Source organism: Microtus oregoni, unplaced genomic scaffold, assembly GCF_018167655.1.
Source record: "Microtus oregoni isolate MIOR12 unplaced genomic scaffold, Mior012 000047F_ref0000412, whole genome shotgun sequence".
Taxonomy (NCBI): domain Eukaryota; kingdom Metazoa; phylum Chordata; class Mammalia; order Rodentia; family Cricetidae; genus Microtus; species Microtus oregoni.
The window spans coordinates 9,285,597-9,311,488 of record NW_024543221.1 but is presented as its reverse complement, the minus strand read 5'-3'; the positions used below and the strand labels follow the sequence as shown (position 1 = coordinate 9,311,488).

General features: G+C 41.6%; 1 protein-coding gene and 1 pseudogene across 2 annotated transcripts in view; one reads left to right on the top strand and one right to left on the bottom strand.

The window, feature by feature from the left end:
• Eprs1 (glutamyl-prolyl-tRNA synthetase 1) overlaps positions 1–25,892 on the bottom strand; it is a 69,316-nt gene that overhangs the window by 7,134 nt on the left and 36,290 nt on the right. For both annotated transcript variants that reach the window (XM_041635368.1, XM_041635369.1), the window contains 13 exons: positions 25,054–25,166; positions 24,234–24,351; positions 21,035–21,394; positions 14,545–14,778; positions 13,974–14,236; positions 11,458–11,509; positions 10,398–10,607; positions 9,844–9,916; positions 8,257–8,336; positions 7,983–8,084; positions 7,220–7,375; positions 5,641–5,838; positions 1,983–2,156 (listed from right to left, as the gene is read on the bottom strand). In XM_041635368.1, coding sequence (XP_041491302.1) covers positions 1,983–2,156; positions 5,641–5,838; positions 7,220–7,375; positions 7,983–8,084; positions 8,257–8,336; positions 9,844–9,916; positions 10,398–10,607; positions 11,458–11,509; positions 13,974–14,236; positions 14,545–14,778; positions 21,035–21,394; positions 24,234–24,351; positions 25,054–25,166 — 2,133 coding nt within the window. The remainder of the gene's footprint in view (positions 1–1,982; positions 2,157–5,640; positions 5,839–7,219; positions 7,376–7,982; positions 8,085–8,256; positions 8,337–9,843; positions 9,917–10,397; positions 10,608–11,457; positions 11,510–13,973; positions 14,237–14,544; positions 14,779–21,034; positions 21,395–24,233; positions 24,352–25,053; positions 25,167–25,892) is intronic.
• LOC121435851 lies at positions 5,006–5,473 on the top strand (annotated as a pseudogene).

The window sequence follows — 25,892 nt, the reverse complement described above, 5'->3', positions numbered from 1 at the left end:
AGGAATGCACTGCCCGGTTTCTCTGGCAACTAGTGTGGCTACTGGGATTAAGGGTGCATGTTACCACTGACTGGTCTATAAAGCTGACCAGTGGGGCTATTTTACTCTCTGATCATCAGGCAAGCTTTATTTATTAAAATACAAATGAAATATCACTACACTTAAGGTCCAGGAAGACTTTGCAGTAAGATCTGGAACCCTCTCTGATAAATTGCAGAGCAGGCCTTACATATTAGTGTAAGAGCCTTTAGAACAGTGGTCCTCTATCTCCTTACATATTAGTGTAAGAGCCTTTAGAACAGTGGTTCTCTATCTTACATATTAGTGTAAGAGCCTTTAGAACAGTGGTCCTCTATCTCCTTACATATTAGTGTAAGAGCCTTTAGAACAGTGGTTCTCTATCTTACATATTAGTGTAAGAGCCTTTAGAACAGTGGTCCTCTATCTTACATATTAGTGTAAGAGCCTTTAGAACAGTGGTCCTCTATCTTACATATTAGTGTAAGAGCTTTTAGAACAGTGGTCCTCTATCTTACATATTAGTGTAAGAGCCTTTAGAACAGTGGTCCTCTATCTCCCTAATGCTGCTATCCTTTAATACAGGTTCCTCACCTTGTCGTCACCCCCAACCATAAACTTATTTCATTGCTACTTCATAACTGTATTTTTGTTACTAATATCTGATATGCAGGATATCTTATATGAACCCTGTGAGAGAAGAGTTGCTCTACCCCCAAAAGAGGTCTCCGCCCACAGATTGAGAGCCACTGCTTTAAAACTAATTTAGGACTCTGACACTGTAAGCCAGGTGCTTCTATAAACAACATGGCTGCTGAGTAGTACTCAAGTCAAAGACAAACTTATGTGAACGCCAGCAAGCCCATGACTCTCATCAAACAGGCTCCCAGGGATAAAGAGTCCTAGAGATAAAGCCGTGTCTCTGGAGGAAGGACGTAGAATAGGAAGGTGGGGGATCCAGAAGTAGATGGCACACATGAACTGGCTTAGAGAAGTAGCTGCTGGCATCCACCAGCTGTCCCTAGGTGAACAAAAAAGGCTGCAACTAAAGACGAATTACAGAGGACAAACTATCTGTCCTTAAGGTCTTCCCTGAAGGGAGGGAGCACATGAAAAAGAAAGTATGACACACAAAGAAGAAGCAGGGCCAGCAGCAGCGCTAATCCCCAGCACAGGTTACCATAGGCACCGTTTTTAAAGTAAGATGAGGGATGTTAGTGGCTTTGCAATTCAAGAGGGTTAATCCTGAATAACCCCAATACATCAAGCATCCATTCCTAAGTTCTCAGGTACCATCTCGGAACATGTCCCACACTACTCCCTCCTAATTCCTAGACTAACTTGATATTCTCTAACATAGCTTAAAAAAAATGGTAACCGCTAAAAGTTTGTGAAATGGAATAAAGAGCATCATTACTCATAATGAAGTTGTGTTGTAAATGAAAATACACCAAAAACGTCAAACCAGAATTTAGACAGAATTCTGCAGAGAGGCAGAAACAACGGCAAAGGGATGTGTAACCGTGTGGACCAGAACTGCAGATGTGGAGGGAACCTGTGATGACTCCATCATCACCGAAACCTCACTCTGCCAGGGACTGAACTCAGATATAAGCTCTGCAACATAACCACCAATGAGCCTTATATGTTATATAAGCAAACACTTCAAGATCATCTTTATTCTAATGTAAGAAAAACTGGCTTCCACAAAACTTTTTGGGAGGCAAGGCCCAGTGCGGGGAATCAAAGGCAGGGCCAAGCACATGCTAAGTGTTCTCCCACCAAGCTACTCACTCCCTGAATCACCACAGAAATTAGTTTAACAAGCACATACTCTAGAAACCCCTTTTACAAGGTATGACCTACACTGGTGCTCAGAACTTACGACTATAAATATGGAAAGGTAAGAAAAAACCTTAAGTTTGCAGAAATCTAGATCGCCCCGGTGCAGGACCCCTGCATACCTTCAGCTCCCAGTGATTGAACTTCCAGCCTGGAGAGTAGTTGTCTCGTAGATCAACTCGGACTCGGATGTTAGCGCCAAGTAGCCGCCTTCGATACTCATTGCATTTTGCCATCAGTGCCTCTCTGTCTTCTTCAGACAGGGCATTTGTGATTCCACACGGAATCACTACCACCTAGAGTCCAACCAAAGACACACCACATACACATAAGGACATCTATAATAATGAACCATACGAAAGTTAAAAGATGCCAATGACACGATCTTTTAAATATACATAATTTTACTACAGTTAAAAAACATGGTGCTGGAGAGATGGCTCAGTGGTTGAGAACACTGGCTGCTCTTGCAGAGGACCCAGATTCAGTTCCCAGGACCCACCTGGTGCCTCACAACCATCTGTAAGTAACTCCAGGGAGTCCAACTCCTTTTCTGACCTTTGAGTGCTCCAACCCACATGTGATGCACAGACATACACTTAGTCATACACACACACACAATAAATCTTTAAATGAACAAAACAAACAATCCACAACATGCAGCACCCTAAACGTTTCAAAACACACTACTGGCAAAATTTCCTAAAGTTCGCTGCGGGGCCACTATGTTAAAAACAACACTAACAAAAACCATTAAATATTTAGGATCATCCAACATCAAAAGGCCTTAAGAAAAATCAAACTATATACAATAACTTATTGAAAAGCTACATTTTACATTGTTTTAAAAGCACTTTTTCTACAAAGAATCTCATCTGTTACAGTGATGTAAACGCTGAGCTGCACATGAACTTCACACTTGCAACACACCTGCCAGAGCACACAGTACAAGACAGTACCCCATTCCTTATCTGTTCCCTTTCTGAGTCTGTGACCTACCAGGCCCCTTTGTTTCCCGGGGTGCAGCACTGTCCTTCCAAGTCTCTCCTTTAGGGCAGCCACTTTCTGTTCTTATGTTTATCTGTGACCAACTGCTGAGGTCACACCACACAGTGTTTCCAGAGGCATCTAAGGATCCCTGGAGTCTCCTCCCTCTCCTTTGAATCACCATGGGGAAGACCACAGCTCTTCATCTCTGTCACTGTCCACTACATCTCTAAACTTCCACTTTCCTCTAAAGACAGGGTCTTTCACCTCTCCGAATACTTCTTGGGAAAGGTTAGCAATACTGACCTAGGGATTTAGGAGCCATGTGGTAGTGGCCCATGCCTTTAACCTCAGCACTCAGGAGGCAGAGGCAGGCGGATCTCTTGAGTTCCAGGACAGCCAAGGCTACATAGAGAAACCCTGTCTGGAACCCCACCCTCCCCCAAAAAGTTTTTTGGCGAGAACAAGCAAGGATGTATGTGGGCCCATATTTCGATATGGCACAAAAGCCATTAGCCCGTCCGAGCTGAACTCGTAGCTCTGTAGACAAGCTGTCTCTGCCCTTAACAAAAGTCAGGATGCCTGCTCCTAGCTTCTTTTGTTAAAATGTAGATTACCTGAGAAGAGATGTTTGACTGAAGCTGATGACTTAAGAGTTCAGATATTTGGTGCTTCCTTCCTTTTGTAATTTGGAAGGTGTCTTATAGAGATGCTAATTCAGGGCCTACCTGACTGCTAGATGCGGACGGGACTTGAGCCCAGGCACCTGGTTGCCTAGGTGATGGCGTAATGTGTTTTTCCCCCTCCCCGCTCAATTTGGTGTGGGTATAAAATGTTTGGACAATAAACGGCAAGCTGGCCTTTTCCATGATGACGATGTAAGCTGTGTCAGTTCTTTTCCTCGCGACTCCGTTCCAGCTAGGTTAGGGAATCAGAGAATTTATGTTGGACCCTCAAGGGCTACGACAGATGTATTGTCCTGTAGCTTTCTGGTGTCTCTCTGTCTGTCTCTCTCTAACTATATAGCCCTCTGTCTCACTATATAGCCCTGACTGGCCTATTCACTCTCTAAACTCCATAAATAGACCATGTTGGCCTGGAACTCAAAGAGATTTGCCTGCTCCTACCTCCAATGTTCTAGAATTAAAGAGTATGCCACCATGTCCAGCATTTGGTTTAATTGGGGGGGGGGGGCACACCTCTTATAAACTAAGACACTTAACTGGGTGACTTACAGTTCAGAGACTTAGTGCATTATCATCATGGTAGGAAACAAGGCAGTATGCAGTATGCATGGTGCTAGAGCTGAGAGTCCTTACATTCTGATCCAAAGGCAACAGGAAGTGAGCTAAGACACTGGGTGTGGCTTGAGCATGTATGAGACTGCAGAGTCCTCCTCCACAGTGACACACTTCCTTCAACAAGGCCACACTTCCTAATAGTGCCACTCCTTTTGTGGGCCATTTTCTTTCAAACCACCAGAGACCCTTCCTGGAGCTGGCATTAGAGAAGTACACCTGGGTCCCCTGCCACCTTACCCACCAAGCCACCTCTCCAGCTCCAGGTCTTTTAGCCATGACCACTGACAGCCAGTGTGACCTGCTTCCCAGTCTTGCTTGGAGGTTTGGTTTACAGACATTTCCTTCTCGGGGCTCCAGCATGAACTAGTTTACTGCTTACACAATCCGCATCTGTTCTACCATAATTAAATCAATCTGTATGATTTCTAACCTGTCTACAACATGTGCTAATCAGTTAAATATCATTCATCAATACGAAGAACAATTCATTTAACCCTACTATATTTTATTTAAACAATTCTAAATAATTTCAAAAAATTATTTCTAAATAAATTTTAGGGCTAGAAAAATGGCTCCACAGTTAAGAGCATCCTCATGGTGCCCTCTTCTAACATTGGGAGGAACTAAGCATGCATGTGGTCCACAGAGGCACAGGCAGACAAAACATTCACTCATAAAATAAAATTAGGAAACCTTAGAAAAAAATTAAAAGTTTTCAGCAAACTAATTTTTAAAATTCTTGGGACAATAAATAATACATATGTGTCTAGGCTATATTTTCTAATGTCTCTATATCATCAGAGAAATCTACCCTTTCAAAGTTCCTTTGTAGGGGAGCCGCCGATTACTGTCCAGCCATGGCCAAGTCCAAGAACCACACCACACACAACCAGTCCCGGAAATAGCACAGAAACGGCATCAAGAAACCCCGGTCACAAAGATACGAATCTCTCAAGGCGGTTAACCCCAAGTTCCTGAGGAACATGCGCTTTGCCAAGAAGCACAACAAGAAAGGCCTAAAAAAGATGCAGGCAAATAATGCAAAGGCCATGAGAGCACATGCAGAGGCCATCAAGGCCCTGGTGAAGCCCCAGGTGGTGAAGCCCAAGGTGCCAAAGGGCCCCAGCCGCAAACTCACCTGCCTGGCTTTAATTGCTCACCCCAAGCTTGGGAAGTGGATTAGAAGCTACATAGTGAGGGGTCGTAGGCTCCAAAAATCAAAGCCCAAGGTTCAAGCCAAGGCAGAGGCCTCAGCTGCAGCTCAGGCTCCCAAAGGTGCCCAGGCCCTTGTGAAGGCCCCATAAAAAAGGTCTCAGTCTGCCAATGTGAAGACAAATGGACTGTGTGAACACCTACACAGTATCTGCAGATGTTCAGGACCTTATGCTGTTTTTACAAATAAACTTGAGGCAAGTTCTGTTAAAAAAAAGTTCCTTTGTAAACATAGACTATAATCGTATAAAAGACATGATAAAGAGAACATTTCCCTTACCTGAACAGAGGCTACACGGGGTGGCAACACTAAGCCCATATTGTCTCCATGAACCATGACCATCACACCAATAGTCCGAGTTGTCAGGCCCCAGGAGCACTGGAATGCAAACTGCTTCTCTCCTGGTATCTTTGGGTCTTCAAAAACTATTTCACACATTTTAGAAAAATTCTGGCCTAAATGGTGTGATGTTGCTCCCTAGAATAAGAAGAGAAACACAGCTTTAGTTTTAAACTATTATTCCCTTGAAAATAATAACAAGATCACATACTTTAGAATACCACTACATGCACTGTTTTATCTCCTTTTAATGCTTAAAATTCAAGTATGATTGGCATAACAAGAAAGGACTGGCTAAAAAAAGTTAGCAGTTCTGCTCTGGGTGGTCCCTTCCAACAAAAACAAAAACAAAAACACACACAAAACCTCTGAATGCAAGGTTTTACCTGGAGCTCATGCCTGGCAATTCAGGATGAAACCCCAACTTCACTGATTCCCCATCATGGAGACACAGAACAGGCCTAGAAATCACATGATGCCCTCCTCTACTGTTCTCTTCCTTCCCCCTCCCCTCCTCCCAGTCTTTTGGGAAGGGTCTCATAGCCCACATGGACCTAGAACTCACTATGGAGCTGATGGTAGCCTCCAATTCCCGATTCTCTTGCCTCCACTTTCAGAGGTATGCACCATAACACCCAGTTTGGAGTATTGATGATCAATATATCAATAAAAATTGGTGATCAATGACACCGTGCCTGCTAAGCAAGTGCTGTACTGCTTTCACAGTAATTATTTTTTATTCACTTTTAAAATCAACATACTGAAACACATTTTGTAATGTTTGAATCAGGTTAAACTTACCTCAAGAATCCATCATTTCTTTCTGGCACAAATTTTCAAAATCTTGAGTGTTTTAAAAACACGCAGCACATTACTATTGATGGTTACCCTCCTATACAATAAACAGGCCAGATTTTTCTTTCCCCCAAGGAGTGTCTTACTATGTAGCTCACATTAACCACAGACTCCTTAGAGTGTTGTGACTATAGCTGTCTGCCACCATCCTTATCTGCAGTATAACATTCAGCTCCTATAGAACTAAAATTTAGTGCCTACTGACCAACTCATACTCTCCCTAACCTGTAAGTAACCACCATTCTAGTCACAGGCTATAAACAACCACTTTCTTAGAGTTCACATACAATTAAGATCATACCTCATTTCACTTAACACAAATATCTTCAATTTCATCTATGGTACTGCAAATGACAGAATGCATTCCTTTTATGGTTAATATCCCACTGTGGATACAGGCATTGTTTTTTATCAGGTGATGTTGTCACTGTCTGGCTATAATGCTGCATTGAACAGAGTGTAGATGTGCCTTCAGTAAGCTCTTTGCATCCGTCTGGATCTACCTCTAGGAAAGGCATCACTAGATGGCATACTAGTGACTTTACTTTTAAAACCTTGATACTGCTTTCTTTATTAGCTATCCAAATATTACTAAAGTAGCAAACACTGCTGGAACTGCCGTAGGCTGTGCTCACAGCTGCCATCTAGCCACAGCACTCCATACCTGGATAGCACGCCCGCTGGCAGAGATGAAGGCTTCTAATGTGGTCGTATAGTCTCCTCCTGCAAACTTCTCCTTTTCAGTCTTTCTTCCTCTCACAACAGGGATTGCCAAGAGTTCCTCATACACTCGAGCATATAACTCAAGGATCTGCAAGACCTGTAACAACATTGACGGCATGTTTATTCACTATAGGCTTGTCAATCTGCATCATCTCAAACTGTTTGTGAAAGGGTACTCAACAACAACAAAATCATAGAAAGGCTAAAGAAGTCAATGTGAGATTTAAGGAAAATGTACAAGAAAGCAGTGTGAGGTTGAGGAACATTTAAGTGAATATAAATTTGGAATGTAGGAGAAAAATGCTAGACAGATATACAGTAATCAGAGTGAAACCTAAAAAAATGATTAATTTTAATCATATGACTAGTTTTTCTATAAATTAAAATCTATCGTACAAAATTTTAAATAGCAAATTTACCAGTAAAATTTTAATAAGCAAGTTTTTAAAATCAGTTTACTCTTAACTTTCTATTTTCTTTTTTTTTTCTTTACTTATTATGTATACAATATTCTGTCTGTGCGTATGCCTGCAGGCCAGAAGAGGGCATCAGACCTCATTACAGGTGATTGTGAGCCACCATGTGGTTGCCGGGAATTGAACTCAGGACCTTTGGAAGAGCAGGCAATGCTCTTAACCGCTGAGCCATCTCTCCAGCCCTTTCTATTCTCAAACTGGTATTACATAGTAGAGGACTGCTCCTACCTCGTCAGCTGCCTCCTCGAAGGTGGCAAAGGCGCTGTGCCCCTCCTGCCACAGGAATTCCCGAGTGCGGAGGAAAGGCTGTGGGTGCTTGAATTCCCAGCGCTGCAGGGACAAAGCCAGTCAGTATAGGAAGAAAAAAAAACTAGTTTTCATTAGCAACTTTAAATGATTAATAATCAAAACAAATTTTGTGGTCCAAAACCTTTTGAAAACTGCTTTACGCTCAAAGGAAAGAAAGCATGCTCTAAAAGCGAAGACACACACGGGCACCTACCACCACATTGCACCACTGGTTGAGTCTGACAGGCAGGTCTCTGTGGGACTGCACCCATTTTGCATATGCAGGATACATTACTGAAAGTCAAGAAAATAAAGACACTTATGACTTGATTTCTTCCTTAAGACTGACAAGAGTTAAATTCACAATATAACAATATGAATTAAAGGATTAAAGTGTGCTTGTCCCAGCATCCCGTGATGATTCATGAAATGATACTGTTACCTAGTTCATAAAGCATAACCCTGAAGATAGACAAATCTACCTAACATGATCATACTTTGTGTGTTTCACCTATTTGCATGTAAGTGTTGTTTCCATATTCTATCCAATGCATTCCGTGTTCTATGTAAAATTACTTTCATTCTTTATCTTATTTTATACTCTCCTTTGGCTCACAGATCTCATTATCAAATTTAAAGATGCTAATGTTATTCCTGAAATCAGCTATGTATCAGAATCAGAATTTGTTAGAGTCACAGATTACCCATCCAACAAAGAACACTCTTGCCAGGAACTATGACTTGTCTTGCCTACAACGTACAATCAGTAAAACAAAACTACTAATGTACTATGAGAAAAAAACAAAAACAAACAAAAACGACTAAAGTCATAATGTCAAAAGTGCAAATACCCAAACACACTAGAAGTAGCAGATAACGAGCACACTAACTTTGAAGATAAGTAATCACTGTAGGATGCCACCAAGTCCAAACTCTCAGACCCGGGGAGCACGTCCATTCACTAAGTATAATTCCAGGGAAACCATTCCATCATCTGATGGCTGCCTCTGCCTTCCCATGGCAGGAGAATAACACAACATGCCCACATGAAAGCATTCTGAAAACCCTAGGTGAAGATGAGCACAGGGTGTACACCTTTAAACCCAGCACTTGGGAATCATCTCTCTGTGAGTTCAGGTTAGCCTGATCTAAATACCAGGTTCCAGGTCAGCTAGAGCTGGATGTGAAACTCAGTCTCAAAAACAAACAAAAAAACTCTACAGAAATAGAAATCTAATGTAGATAATAAATATTAAAAAATGAATAACAGCCATCATTTGCAATTGTATAATCAATCCCAAGAATAATCCAAAACAATTCCCTCTGAAAAGTTGGAACACTGGACAAAAATAGATGCTGTTTTAAAAAAAGAAAAACTGTCTTCAGCCGCGGCAGCCATTGTCCGGTAACTTGCCAAACGACAGCTGCAAAGGGAAGAGGAGAGGAACCCACTGTATGCTCTCTAGGCTTTTTAGGAAACACGGCACTGTCCCTTTAGCCACACGCATGCGAAGCTAGAGTCCATTCCCTATAAATTCATGGCTCACTGTATAAAAACAAATAAAGGACCTAAAACGTAAAGTGTTTTTCTTTAAAAAGAAGATGGACAGAGAGACTTACATCCTGCTGATAAAGAGCTCTGTAATGAAATGGCTTAACACAAAATCTATGTAACGTAAACTTTCATCTGCCTTCATCTTTCAGGAAGTTCTGCTTTGCCAGGAAGGAGCTTAGCAGAAACACTGAGACACAGCTGCAGCCCCCACAGCTCAGCTTCCCCAGGGCCCACACCCACTCTCACCTGTTTCACTGGTAGGGCGGATGGCAATCGGCTCTGCCAACTCTGTCTTACCAGACCTCGTAACCCAAGCAACCTAGGAAGATAAAAATGATGTAGACACAGTTTTAATGGCACTTTTTTTTTAAATATTTATTTATTTATTATGTATACAATATTCTGTCTGTATGCCTGAAGGCCAGAGGAGGGCGCCAGACCTCTTTACAGATGGTTGTGAGCCACCATGTGGTTGCTGGGAATTGAACTCAGGACCTTTGGAAGAGCAGGCAATGCTCTTAACCACTGAACCATCTCTCCAGCCCCCTTAATGGCACTTTTGAAGAGCATAAGTATATATCAAATGCTTGCTGCTGTTACCAGAAGGGAAGGGACAAGTCATTCAGTCAGAGGATGTGACTAACAACTAAACATGCCATGAGGATGGAAGAAATAGGACATTATAAAGAAAAGTGATCGCCCCAAATTTCTCTGAGTTGGTTGTTAAACTCTACTGAGATATAATTTCGAGTTTATAAGAGAAAACCGCAAAAAGGAAAAGCTCATCTTTTTCAGTGTACCTCAGGGGCAAAGTCTTCGATATGATTCTTCTCTTTCTCCAGTGCAGCCTGAGACACAAATATGGGGAAGTAGCAGTTCTCCACACCCAGCTTCTTGATCTCAGCATCGAAGAAGTCCTTAATGAATTCCCAAATGGAGTACGACCAGGGACGGAGAATATAGCAGCCACTCACATCGTAGTATTCAATCATCTCTGACTTTGTGATGACCTTTGAAAGAGAAAAGCCTGCAAACTGAACCAGTATTCTACGCAAAGGCAAGATAGGCAAGAGTGTGTGATCAAAGCTCCTGTCTGTAGACTGTCTGTGTAGCCCAGGATGTCCTGAACTTTGTAGACCAGGCTGACCTTGAACTCAGAGACCTCCTGCCCCTACCTCCCAAATGCTGGAATTACAGGTGTGTGCCATCATGCCTGGCTTGGAAACACCCTCCTTAATGTAGAGGAAAAATGGACTTTCCTACATGCAAAGGCAACACTTTACAGGACTCTAAGTATGCAGACTTATCACTGAGTTACACCCTTAGCCTTCTTTTATTTTTACATTTTATTTTGAGACAGTTTCACTGTGTAGGCCAGCTAGCCTGGAATTTAAACTCTCTTGCCTTCATCTTACAAGTATTGGGTCACGTCGGTATCCCACTACACCTGACATGATATTATTATAGTGGGCATCATGGGAGATAGCAAGGGAGTAGGTAAATGTCTGCCTTCCACTTATGAAGACTGATCCCCAGACCCCTAAAATGTCAGGTGTAGTGCTGAGATATGCACTTGGAACAGAGATAAGAGGGTCTCTGGGGTGCACTGGCCAGCCAGCCTACCCTAACTAGTGAGTCCAGGCCAAAGAAAGACCTTGTCTCAAAGGAGGTGGCTTTTCTGAGGGTAACACCCACATGCCTTTATGCACACACACATAGAAACACACATGCTCAAACACATACACGGTGGGATGGGGGACGTCACACTGTTATAGTTACCTTTCTCCCTAGACTTTAGAGTCTGAACATAAAGCTAACCTTGAGAAATGTGCACATAAAAGCCCCTGAGAGCATACTTACTTGGGAGTACCATTCGGCAAGATTTTCTTCTTTTTTTGCTTCAAGACCCAATCTGCAGACATGCAAAAGGAAACATGAATCCTTCATTCAAGCAAATGCTTTTAGACTGTCTCGGTCTGTTTTCTATACTAGAGAATAGGTCATCTAGAGAACAGAAGCTTACTGGCTCCTGGTGCTGGAAGCTCAACCAGCCAGTGCCAGCATCAGTCCTGTGGGTGGAGAGGGCCCTTTAGAGGCACAACACAGCAGGACACTAGGAAGCTGCGATGACTCTTCCTTTGTCTTAATAACACCATCACTGGACCCCATTTTCTTGTCCTCGGCTTATCTTAATCACTACTGCAAAGGCTCCCCCTTTACATACCATTATCTCCACCAGCTGGAGGACTAAGTTCCAGCATGTGTGCTGTGGATACAGTCAAACCACAGCAGGTAGAACTGAAAGTAAGCATATAAGCTCAAAAAGGGAGTTCTTAATTTTCAGTCATTTTTATATTTATTTACTTTTCTTTCTATTCCTTTCCACAATAATGTTTTTAATCTAGAAAGTAATTCAATATTTGTTTTTTAACACAGGGAAGGTTTCACTATTCAGCCCCTGCTTGGCTAGAATAACCTGATATACAGATCAGAATGGCCCAAGCTTGTACAGTTTTCTTGCCTCTGCCTGTGAAGTACCAAGATCACAAGTGTGTGCCATCACAACCTCCCAGCATCAAAAGAACATTGCAAAGGTTGGTCAGATGGTGTCCATGAAAACTGCCAAGGCCAAACCTGTTTAAAACTATAATTTTTAAAGAATTGATTTATTATAAAACCCCTTTTCAATTAAAATACATTTGGCAAAGACAAAGTCTACTCACATATAATCTCTACTAAAGAGCATTTGCCCAGCTCAACATAGGTGATAATAACAACTAAAAAGATCAGTGTCTCATCAAAGATAAAATGTAAAAAGTAATAAAAAACAGCAGCTACTGACCATACATGGATAAATGAATATTCACACATAAGTGTATACACACCTATATTTCATACTAAATAGAAGATGTAAAGGTGGAAGTTTGTAAAAGTAAACATTTAAATTAAACAAACACAAGAAAACCCCAATTAATCCAATGCTGGAACTTGGCAGTTAATAGAATATGTGCCTAGAAATGAAGGACCCTTTTGTTTGGCTCTCGGTTTCCTGCCAACCCCTCAGCCTCTCTTCCAGGCAATCCTTCTTTCCTCAATCCCACCTGTTAGTTGGTTATGGGGTGTGCACACCTATAGTGCCTCAACAGGAAGGCTGAGGCAGAAAGAGCTCTCAAGGCAAGCCTGAGTTACACAGGAAGACAAGGTCCTCACCCCCACAAGTGACAAAAGGTCTGCCTATTAAGTGTGTTCTGTAGGAAGCACATGCTTCCAGCTTGCAAGCAAGGCTTTGTGGGCTTTGCTCTCTTTTCTCCTTGGGAAACTGAGGGCTACACAGGGGCAGTCAGAAGGCGAGAAGAGAGGCTCTAGCCTCTTGTCCACTATCTCATCGTAAACCAGGAGCTGCTGTAGTATTCCCTAAGAAGATAGTATCTGAACATGAGAGGCAATTAAATTTGACATTCAGCTAAAGAGATCTAAAAATCAAAACTACCTTAGTAACAGCATTTTCTTCTAGGAAGCTATGACAGGAAGCCCATCACAATAGTTTTAGCCTATACTTTTGGAAGGAGAGTCACATTGTTCAAACAAACAGAAAAACACTGAAAAGGACAGATAATCTACTGCCAGGTCTTTAAACCTGCTGTTTTACATTTAAGCTAACAACTTCAAAATCCCACTGGGAATAAAATTCTTATTTACTTCTAATGAAAAACTTTCATTTGGGGAAAAAAGCCCCACAAAGCAATGTCTCCACTAGTTTAGCACCCTTTACCTAGTACATCTGCGATCACAACTGCTCCAGACTGCAGAGCTTTCTTCACTCTGCACTGTTTGTCGAGACTCCAAAGGCTAAGCAGCCCATGGGCTCAACTATTTAAATGTTTGGTTCTCAGTTGGTGAACTGTTTGGGAAGAATTAGGGGGTGTAACCTTGTTGGAGGGGGTGTGTCCCTGGGGTTGGGCTCTGAGATTTCAAAAGCCCACACCAGGCCCAGTCTCCTTCTCTCAGATCAGATGTGAGCTCCTAGCTCTTGCTCAACATCATGCCTGCCTGACTGCTACCATGCTCCCTACAGAGGTGGGCATGGACTCTAACGCTTCCTTCTGTAATCTGCCCATCATGGTGTCTCTTCACAGCAACAGAACAGTAAGACAAAAACTCAAACTGAGACAGCGGTGACCAGCTCATCTCCCTGGAAACCAGACAGGTGAAAAGCACATGGAGTGAGCAGATGGTGCGCTTCCTATTGTTACCTTAAATAGGAGCTATCTGCTGGTATTAGAGTATGAGCCTTCTGTCCTGATGATAACACACCACAATCTGCTTATTCTAAAAAACTCTGCTGAGAACTGAATTCACACGGAAACAGTTAATACCTGGTCTGTTTCTTAGGCCCCTGCCCTTCTCCTGCTCCACTGGGTGACAGTCCATTGCCCTGGCTTTTGGAAGAGTCTTTCCCTGGGCCATCATTTTGTTTCTGAGGCTTATTCTGCTTTTCAGATTTATTTTCTTTTTCTTTCTTCTTCTTATCTCTGTCTTCAGACCCAGCAGCAGATACAGGCTTATACTCAACTCCTGTCAGCGACTTGTACTGTGCCTTCAGCTGAAGGAGTTCTTGTACAGCTGAATCTACTTGATCCTTTAATGTAACAAAGAGGGACAGAGGAGTAAAACATGTAGTGAAAATTACTGTCTTGGCATACGTTAACAAATACCACACCCACATTTACGAGGCTTACACACAATTAATTAAGGGCAAGAGATGCAGACACAAAATGCTAAAATATACTAAGAAAATAAACAGAAGAACATAAAAGGGACAAGATCAGCATAGAGGACAGAAATAGATGATCTACACATAGCACTGTCTGAACAGCAGCCACTAGCTACACATGGTATGGAAATTCAGTAAAACACAGGACCACACAAAGAGAACCCCACACTGACCTTAGAGGCCTTTTCGGCTTTCAGTTTCCGAACTACTTCTCCCTGACGAGCCACTCTGTCAAACAGACCTTTGGCTTCCGGCGTCTCTGGACCGGCAGGCTCAGCACCGCTGACAGCACTTGACTGTGACTTCTGGGACATTGGGGGCTGACCAGGCACATACTCCTTCCCAGTCTTTTCCTTATACTCAGCTTTCAGGGACAGCAAGCATTCCACGGCTTCATTTATTTTAGCCTGAAAATAAAGAGGAGGGGAAGTATTTCACAACATTATGACTACTGCAATGCCATTTCAAAGCCTTTGATCATTATCCAAGTGTACTTAGCCATTTCTGGCCAGAGAGTCAAGTACTCAAAGACCAAAATTATTTGAAAAACAAAAATTGCATCATAATACATACTCCCACAAAAAAAAAAAGTAGGCAAGTAATGAAAAAAAACCTGGACTAATAATTTCTTTCTAAAAGCCTTTCAAAGACTCGGTTGAGCAAAATATACTTTCTATTTTAAAAGATGCATGTGGCAAAACACTGCTCTAGTCTGAAAATGTACAGATGCCTCATGATTGTTTCCTAAACCGGACAACTATTTACGTTAGGTACTGCAAGTAATGCAGCTAGGATTCTAAGCACACAAATGCATAGAAGGAAATGAACAGACAGTATGGAAATACCACACAACTTTACATAAGGGATTTGGGCACCCTTTGGTTTAGTTATCTGATTGAGTTCTGAAAGCAGTCTCCACAGACCACTTTCAAAAACTAAAAAGAAATGAAAAAAGTATGTTGAAGTCTTAAGTTACATAAATAGCTGTACATTTCAGTATCTGATAATTCAACAAAAACAGAAAGGATTGAATTGACTGCTGTTTGATATTTTGTTTGTGTTCTGACAAATAAAGCTTGCCTGGAGATCAGAGAGCAGAACTACTCACTAGTTAACCATAGAGGCCAGGCAGTAATGGCACACACCTTTAATCCCAGCACTTGGAAGGAAGCAGGAAGATTAGGAGTTCAAGGCACGAAATTGAACCAGTCTAAAAGAGAAACTGAGTTGGAAAATGATGGCTCACACCTTTGATCCCATCACTTGGATCAATGCCTTTAATCCCAGCATTGAGAGGTGGAGGCAGAGAAAGACGGTCTCGCCCATTCACCTTGAGGATTCAGAGAGACAGACAGGCCCCGTTCAGTCTGAAGATGCATAAAGGTAAGAAGTCTCTGGTACTGCTGCTCTGCTTCTCTGATCTTTCAGCTTTCACCCTTGCTATCTGACTACAGGTTTTTATTGTTAAGACTAATTAGGATCACGCTTCAGATGAAACCCTCAGCAAGGAGACACTTGACACTCTACCACAGAAGATAGCAGCACAGGGAAAAGACTCAAGCCGAATGCCTGACCTTAAAATACAATCACAAATTAGCATCTGACTGAGAACCCGAAGAGAGAGTGCCTCATGGCCACCCATACCTCTGCACAGGGGAACATAGTCAGTGCATTGCGACAGGAGCAAGGGAGCACACTCAAGACTGGCTCACAGCTATGCAGGAGCAGCAGTAGAGCAACCGTAAAGAACCTGGTTCAGGAGCTGGCCATTCCCATCTTCTCGGGCTACAGTGCTTTCCTGCCTATACACTCTACAGTCTGACATCCCAGGAACAAAGAGGGAGTAAACGAAAGGTGTGCAAATCTAGATGTGTTGGTGGACGATCATAATTCCAGACCAGCAGGGCTGAGGCAGAGGGATCCTGAGTTCAAGGTCAGTCTGGGCTATACAGTGCAACTCAGGAAAAAGGGGGTGGGGGTGAACAAAGAGAAGATTGGAGAAGAGTCTGTATTCCAACCTTGTTGCTATTACTTTAGAACTAAAAGTTATTTCCCAATAGAAGTTCTTTCTTTTTTTTTTTTTTTTTTTTTTTGGTTTTTCGAGACAGGGTTTCTCTGTGGTTTTGGAGCCTGTCCTGGAACTAGCTCTTGTAGACCAGGCTGGTCTCGAACTCACAGAGATCCGCCTGCCTCTGCCTCCCAAGTGCTGGGATTAAAGGCGTGCGCCACCACCGCCCGGCTTAGAAGTTCTTTCTTAAAAAGTCACAGTTAAAGGAAGACGGAAAGAAAATGAAAATCAGGGAGAGGGACAGAAGGGCAGAAGAAAGGAGGGGGTACCGTCAGCTTAAAAAAAAAAAAAGAATGAAACCGTGAGAAGAGAAAAAAGGGACATCCTTGTAAATACGTGTACAAAATACTTTTTGAAATGTTCGTGACCCAAGTCTGTCCAAAGGGAGAACTGACTCCCACAGTTGTCCCTGACTTCCACATACGCCACACACACACACACACACACACACACACACACACACACACACACAGGCACACGCGTAAAATAAAGTTAAACATTCACTTGAGTTTGAAGTCAAATGGTACAGTTTCATAATGAAAAATTCCTTGTTTGACAACATAAATTTGAAATATTATAGAAGAGAAAATTAAGGTAAACAACCTATTACATTATTGAATAAGATATTCTATTCTAACAAGATTACATGTATAAATAATACATACTCCCAAAATAAGAATAAAATTCTACCAATCACTACGCAAATTTCCCTGATGACTTAGTACCTATAAGTTTCTCGAGGGAAATTAGAATTATTAACAAAAAAATTCCTCCTTTCAATACCTATTTACTCTATGCCAGATGTCATGCTAAGCACTTTGTAAGGACTGTCTTACTTAATTCTCAAAATACTCATCCTAATCTATATTTTACAGAAGCACCAAATCTCAGAAACTAAGCACCCAGTCCAAAATTACTTGGTAAGAGGTCGACAGAAATCGTGGTATCTTGTGATCCCGACTACAGTCTTCATGACATCACACGTACATGGAACAATGATCTGAGTGTGTATGAGGAGCTTGCTAGCCAGACAGTTCAGCCGAAACAGGGAGCTCCAGCTTTAGCGGGTCCCTGCCTTAAATAATGAGGCAGACACAGACAGAGGAAGCTTCTATCAACATCTGGCAAGTACACATCTCCACACACATGCACACCATACATGAACACATATATTGCATATTACTTGAGTGTGTCTCTGGCAATACATATGTACAACTAAAGGATGAGGAAAGTAACCTTTTAAATGTTTTTCTGGATTAAAAGGAATCTGCTAAGTGAAACTGTATGAAGTACTTACTTCTTGGAACAAGATACTAAGTATCCAGAGATAATAGTGTTAAGTTCTTTTTGTTGTTGTTTTCTTGGGGGGGGGGGCTTTATTTTATTTTTTTTTCAAGACAGGGTTTCTCTGTAGCTTTGGAGCCTGTCCTGGAACTAGCTCTTACAGTCCAGGGTGGCCTTGAACTCAGAGATCTGTCGAGTACTGGGATTAAAGGTGTGTGCCACCACCACCCAGCTAAATTCTTAATGGACAAAGATTATTTTGAGTTTATAAAATATGGATTACACACATACAACTTTACATAATCATCAATGTGGATTAATAATGTTATAAACAATCCACACAAAATTTCTCTAAAGGTTTCAGATTGCATCTGAGGTACGCAAAAGTAATCCTAAAATTGTAATTCAAGATTGGGAGGTGAAGAAAAATAGAGGTGCTCATCTGGTTCCATTTAGAATGCAAATACATGAAGAGCAATTTCTGCAGCAGCCACTAGAGAGAAGCATTTCAACATGGAGAATGGTGGGAACATCAAAAAGAAAAATCTACTTCCCTTAGCTATTTAGATGCTAAGAGTACTTTTCAAATTAGCTAGGACACCCAATTTTTGCTCTAAAAAAATCATCTCTCCTTAGCACATGTAAGCGAGCAATACTTACACATGCCAGTAATAACTTCCCAAAGCAGAGGCTTGTACTTGCTGGGTAGGAAGGAATGGGAATTAGAACCAGTGATGTTTCTGGCTGAAGGGGTGGGCATGCTGAAGCTTGTGGCCCATGTTTAGAAGATACTGAGATTAACAAACTAAAAGGTGACAGGATTTTTAAAAATAGTAATTAGAAATCTGTACATAATTGAACTGCCAAAGAAGAAATTGCCCCAAGGGAGTCATGACTTCACCAGCTGATACAGCACTGCACAGAGCCCAGATTAGTCTGTAAAAACTATTAGCAATGTAAGCCTTCAATACCCTCTTCTCCAGGGTAGGGATCAGAATCTGTGAGTCTAAATTTCAACTACCCAACTACATCCACAGCATGGAACAGACAGACAACACAGACTAACAAGTATGGCTGGCGGTGTTCCAATAACATTTCATAGTTTGCTAAACTGGGCAGTAGAATCTAAAGTTTAGTGCTTCATAAAGCCTTTGCCATGTTATGGTGGTTGTATTAGAAAGTCTTTCAAACACTAAATACATAATTAATAAAAGTAATTTTTCTAAATTTTAAAAAGAACCATCTGTGCTGTGCTGGACCTGGAAGACTCAGGCACAGCCTTGACATGCAGAATGCTGGAGAGTTTGTGGACTCGTACCTGCCTCTGAAATGTTGACTGCCTTCAGGCCCATGCTTACACCTCCACCAGACCCCACCTGTCCCTCACACCCTTTCCCTCCCCTCCACCCACCCTTCCCTTCTTCAGTCCCCAAACTGTGCCTCCTTCCCTCAGCTCTCCCAGCAACCACATCACTGGTGACAAGGATCACACATCCACTCAGGTTGATACAGCCTCATAGTCAAGTTTAATGGCCAGTTTAAAAACCTGTTATTTTGGGGCTGGAGAGATGGCTCAGAGGTTAAGAGCATTGCCTGCTCTTCCAAAGGTCCCGAGTTCAATTCCCAGCAACCACATGGTGGCTCACAACCATCTGTAATGGGGTCTGGTGCCCTCTTCTGGCCTGAAGGCATACACAAAGACAGAATATTGTATAATACATATATATATCTGTTATTTTCAGGGCTATCTGAAGGGTGGATGAGTCGCATGGTTCTACTCTGTGATTGGCTAAGGCTGCTGATGGCACGTCTCAAAGAACTTTTGATCAGAGGAAATCGGAAATACTTGCCATATAAACAAAAACAAAAACAAAAAATAAATAAATAAGTAAGTAAGTAAAACCCCGAAGCCAGGCATAGTGGCTTTCTTTACTCCCTGGGCCAGGAGCACCAGCACCACCTGAACAACTATTTGGACATGTGAGGGTTACTCTTCATTGTCAACCTAACTGGATTAGAATCACCTAGGAGACACACCTGTGGATGTGTCTGTACAGTGCTCACAGAGAGTGTTAACTGAAGGAAATCTATGCTCAGATGGGTGATACCATCCCACCATTGGGGGCCCAGAATAAATTAAGAAAGGAAAGAGGGAAAAGTCAGATCAATGCCTGCATTCTCCTTTATCTGCATCCTAGTCTACCAAGGCATGAATAAATTCCTGCCCTCACTTGTGTGAGACACTCTTGCCTCCACACCTTACCCATGATGTACCACAGCCCCTGAACTGTGGTGAGAATAAACCGTTCACCTTACACTGCTTGTCAGGTTATTTGGTGGAAGATGAGAAACATAACAAATACTACGGAAGACGGAGGGTATCTCTCTGCACATCCCGGGCTTCCTGAAGCTCAAAGGAGAGAGGCCACGGTCCTTGTGCTTTAACAAGACTTCTAAAATTTCTAATGCACATAGGGTTAAGAACCACAATTCCATAGTCAAACCGGCCCTATGTGAACTCTGTCATCTGTAAAAGGTTCCTACTACCTCAGAAATGTATGTGTGTGCTATGCTGTGGATCAACCCAAGCTTCATACCTACTAAACACAGACTCTAAACTGAGTGATACCTCCATGTGTGGTGGCCTATACCTTTAATCTCAGCACCCTAGAAGCAGAGGCAGGCAGATCTCTGTGAATTCAAGGCCAGCCTGATCTACAAAATAAATTCTAGGACAGTCAGGGTTACATAGAGACCTTGTTTAAAAAAAAAAAAATGAGTTATGCCCTTAGCCTACAAGGAATATTTTAACTTATGAACTGTCTTCTCCTTCCTATCACTCTTGACAGGTTACACTCCTGTCAGTTTCAGTGAGTCTGTCTTGTTACCAATGTTCCTCACTTCCATGAGCTGTGAGGGTTCTTTTTTCTTTAATATTTAAATTTCTTTTTCCTTTTACAGATTTTCCTCTTAATTAAGTGTATGCATGTAACTGTGTACAGGAATGTGCACATGCATGCAGGTACACACTGACATCAGGGACACTGGATTGAAGTTTTAAACGACCTGATGTGAGCACTGGAGGCCACATCTTGATGGCTGTAAAGGCAGTATGCACCCTAACCACTGAGTCATCTCTAGTCTCAACTGTGAGTTTACTTTCAGTCTTGCACAGCAGGCAATAGTAAATGTTGGTTTCTAGGTCAAAATATTTAAACAGGTAGCCTGCAAACCGTTCCATGGGAAGGTGACTGTGTTCAAACAGAAGTCACAGGCTGCTTACGGTGCATTCTGGCCTCCAGCACACTGACCTTAGGAGCCTTTTCCGCTTTCAGCTTCCGGACTATTTCCCCTTGGGCAGCAACTTTATCGTATAGAGATGGGTTTTCCACAGTGCTGGATGGTGACTTAGTAGAAACACTCTGTACTGCTGCGGTGCAGGGATTCCCAGGTTTATACTCTTGCCCAGTCTTCTGTTTATATTCAGCTTTTAAAGCCAAAAGCTGTTTCACAGCTGCGTCTATATCTTCCTTTGCTGCCTTCTTGGCTTTCAATTCACGAACCACATCCCCCTGAACCGCCACTCTGTTGTAAAGGATGGCGGAATCCTCAGGGGCAGCACTAGTACTGCTCACAGCAGGAACTGTTTTTTCTTTAGGAGCAGAGCTTGTCTATGGATACAGAAAAGCAAAAGTAAAGTATTAATTCATGTCAAACATTCTCACATGCTTATAACCAACTTATTATTTCAGCATATTTTATACAAACTTTTCATTTTAATTCTTTCAAAAGCCTTATCCCCACAGAAATGGCAGCAGTAGACAAAGGGAGAGGTAAACAGACAGTCAGTCATCACAGCATTCTCAAGATAGGGAAACCGAGGGAGGTAAGAGGTTCCACAGGAACCTGCATCCTTCTCGTTAGAAGACCAAAGGTATAATGCATTCATTCAGGCCAAGAAGTCACTGCTGGGCTATCAGATCTGTTCTGACTTAAACTGAATACTAACTGCTATTTATTTATTACCATGTTGGTCTAAGAACTAAGTAGCAGAGTCTCTGAGTAGAATATTATTTTGTACTTTCTCGTACCACACGGTACCTAGTGGAATAAAGAGATTATTATTCAGGTCAAGCAGTGGTGGTGCACGCCTTTAATCCCAGCACTTGGGAGGCAAAGGCAGGTGGATTTCTGTGAGTTTGAGGCCAGCCTGGTCTACAGAGTTAGTTTCAAGAAAGCCAAGGCTACACAAAGAAACCCTGCCTCAAATAAACAAAACAAATAAATAAAAATAAACCACCATTACCACACATTCCAGAAATGCAATATAAAATAACTATGTATGTTATTATAAAGGTGAAGTATATTTAACCCATTTAGGCTGATGAGAAAATAGAAATAAATCTGTAAAAAGTCATTTAGCATTATCTTTAACATTTTTAAAAAGCTGAGCTAAGTGTTATTTACTTATTACTAAAGAGTTCACTGAGATCCTCTGAGAGAATCAAATGTGGTAACATACACTTAAAATCCTAGAACCTGGGAGCTGAAGAAAGAACACACATACACACATACATCATTACCAATAAACCCTAGACCAGACTTCAATTTTGACAATAACAGTCTCTTACTAGAGGCAAATATCTTCAAGGATCATCAAAAGGAAACCATTAAGACTACAGAAATCTCTCACTACAGTACTGAGTGTTGGCATACAAAAGGGCTCCACAATAGCCTGGAATGGAGTATAACAAAGGTTTATTTATCTGAGAATAAACTCACAAAAAGAGTAGTGATCCGCAGGCCTCTGCGAGCACTGGGGACTAGAACTGAACCCAGAAGCCAAGAGACCCATGCACGCTTTTCATCTGTGTGTAAAGCACATGAGACCACACACAAAGTGGGCCGGTATCTTAAAGGCTACTGGCTGAAGGAGTTCCCACAGCACAAATGTTGTGGGATTCCCCTATGTATGCTGTGAATATGTCTTATTATCATTGGTTAATAAAGAAGCTGTTTCAGCCAATGGCTCAGCAGAGTAAAGTCAGGTGGAAAATCCAGAGTTATACAGAGAGAGTAGGCAGAGTCAAGGAGAAGCCAGGAAGGAGACAGACACCAGTAAGCCACAGCCTCATGGTGATACACAGATTAATAGAAATGGGTTAATTTAAGATGTAAGAGCTACCAAAATATATTTGAGCTGCTGTATTTAAAATGTAAATACTAAAAAAAAAATTTAAAAAAATAAAATAAAATGCATATACTGCACAAAATCAACATGGACAGGAAACAAGCACACTGTGTAACCGGAGTCCAAGGTTCAAGAAAAAAATAAAAGTACTACTGTTTCTTTCAATTACTATAGCATTTCAAGAATAAATAAAATCAGTATTTAAAAACAAAACATTTAAAATCTTTTCTTCAATTTATATGCATAATTTTTTCAAATGACTAATAAATAAGACATAAATAGTTCTCAATTTTTTTTATTTCTCTCCATCTGTCACCATCTCCAAATCTTCATCCAAATCTGGATGAAGAGAAGACATGCATCTCCACCTGCAATGTCCTTAAACTACACAGGCAGGCAGGTTTCTGACCTTACTCCCAGAGATTGTTAAACAGAAAATGCTCACACTCACCATTTAAAAGGCAAAGGAGCTTTTCCCACCACCCACACCATAGTAACTTCCCTTCCCTTCCCTTTTTCAGAACCTTAATGGCAGGAGGGAGCTCTTCTCTACAGGGCAGTGTAATGGAAAAGTACAAATAACAAGAATCCTATTAAAAAACAAAATAGAACCGGGAGGTGGTGGGACGCCTTTAATCCCAGCACTCAGGAGGCAGAGGCAGGCAGTTCTGTGAGTTTGAGGCCAGCCTGATCTACAGAGTGAGTACCACAGAGAAACCCTGTCTCAAAAACACCCCCATCAAAAGTAAATTTTATATATATATTAAAATAGAATAAAAGAATGAAGAGAGAAGAGAGTGGGAAAAAGAAGATCTATAGCAGGTATTAGGGAATCCCCCAAAAATGTTCTGTCAGTTGATTGAGGCTTAGTTTTTTGGTATAGTGAAATTATGTTTTTAAAAAACTGTGTTCTCACTAGGTGGTGGTGACACACACCTTTAATCTCAGCACAAGAATCCTATTAAAAAACAAAATAGAGCCGGGAGGTGGTGGGACGCCTTTAATCCCAGCACTCAGGAGGCAGAGGCAAGTGGATCTCTGTGAGTTCAAGGCTAGACTAATCTATAGAGAGAGTTCCTGAACAGTCAGGGCTACACAGAGAAACCCTGTCTATAAAACCAAACCAAACAAAAAAAAATCTTACCGGAAAGAATATAGAAACAAATAGCAAAGTAAAAAGCAGCACTTGGCGTCTTCTTCAATCTCAGAATCTCAAAGGCAGGAAAAACTACCGTCTCCTAAAGAGACATATTATTTCTAAGCCTTGGGATATAAAATATTCACAGACTTCAGAGCTCTCTGTAAGAGTCAGCATTTACCTCCTTTTTCGAGGTTTCTACTTTGGTCTTTTCCTTTGATCCAGATGTTGGCATTTCCTTTGTGTGCCCATCAGGTATATATATCAAGATACATGGGGCTTCTTTGCAACTATATGGGCTTAAAAAAAAGTCAAAAGTTTATTCGAACAAAATTATCTAAACAGCAATTAAAACTGAATTACTAGATGAATTCAATGATACATACAGTTAACACTTTTCAAATTACAGTGCATTCTTGTTGCAAAGCCACTAATCTAAGAAAGGGCCTGGCTTTTTTGGCCTCTCCTGTAATAATGCAAAAGAGGTCTAGTCTGACCTGAGAATCTAACCTAAGGAGTCCTGAACAAGCTCCTCCTCTACAGCCATGGGAGTTTTCCTGGCCCTGCTGGCTCAGAACAGCACAAAGCCACATCAGGTCATTGCTTCTAATATCCTTGGGGGAGGGAAGGGCATTGTTTTCAACATCTCACTGCTTCTGGCACATGGCTTAGACCTGGTCACATCTCATGGGGGACTGCAAGCTGTTTCACTTTAGAAATGAATGACTTACTAACGTCCAGGGTGCGTTACTTACTAAATTACTCAAATCTGAAATATTAAATATAGAATACTAAATTATGCTGAGCAGAAATTTATCAGGCACAGTGTTTTAGTCAAGTCCAACTTCTAAATTATTCACCGTGAGATAGTCAAAGATTTTGTTTCAACGTTACATTTATTTACCTAAAAGACAGCTGGGGTAGGTAGAGTGCTTGCTTGTGAGACTGTGGACTCAATCCTCAACACCACCAAAACAAACACAAAAGCACACAATATTTACCTAACTGGTTCATACGGTTGGTCACATATGAAGAATCCTCTTCTCTGCAGTTGTATAATATCACCTTTTTTCAAATCCTTAAGGCAGGGATCCCCTAGCATTAGTTCCTCATGCTGCGAAGATGATAAAGAACCAAATGTAATTCTTCAAAGTATTCACTGCGGTAACTGTAAAATGCAGCAGTATTCCAACAGCTGGAATATGCACACTTGAAATACAACTGTTCAGTATTCCAACAGCTGGAATATGCACACTTGAAACACAACTGTTCAGCCTTTGTTTTGAAAGCATAAGAACCTGAGTTGGACCCATACAACACGTATAAAAATGCTGGTGTGTGAATGTATACTTAAGTATTTTGATTGTTTGGTTTTTGTTTTATTTTGTGACATCTCACCATGAAACCACGTTTAACCTGGAGCTAGCAATCTTCCTGACTCAGCCCCGGAATGCTAGGATTACAGACAAGCACATTCATCTCATTTTTAAAAAGTAACATAGAAGAACTGAGCAGTTCTAGGAAACCTTGTACGTAATTTGACTGGCAGTCCTGTGAAAAGAAGCTTCAACCATAACTATGAAACGCAGCCGAAGAGTACAGCGACACTCAAAGGCTCTGTAAGCAGGATCCACAGGCTTAATCCACCGCTTTACTGCATCTTCAAGCAAATTACTGAACTAGGGGGCAGTATTTCATCTGTCATTTAAGAATGGGACCATTACTCTTTAGTTTGTTTCTACTTATTTTGTGTCAGTGTGGAGCTGAACCAGAGCCTTGTGCACGCTAGGCGAATGCTCTGCCACTGAGCTACACATTTGCTTTTGGAGACAATATGACT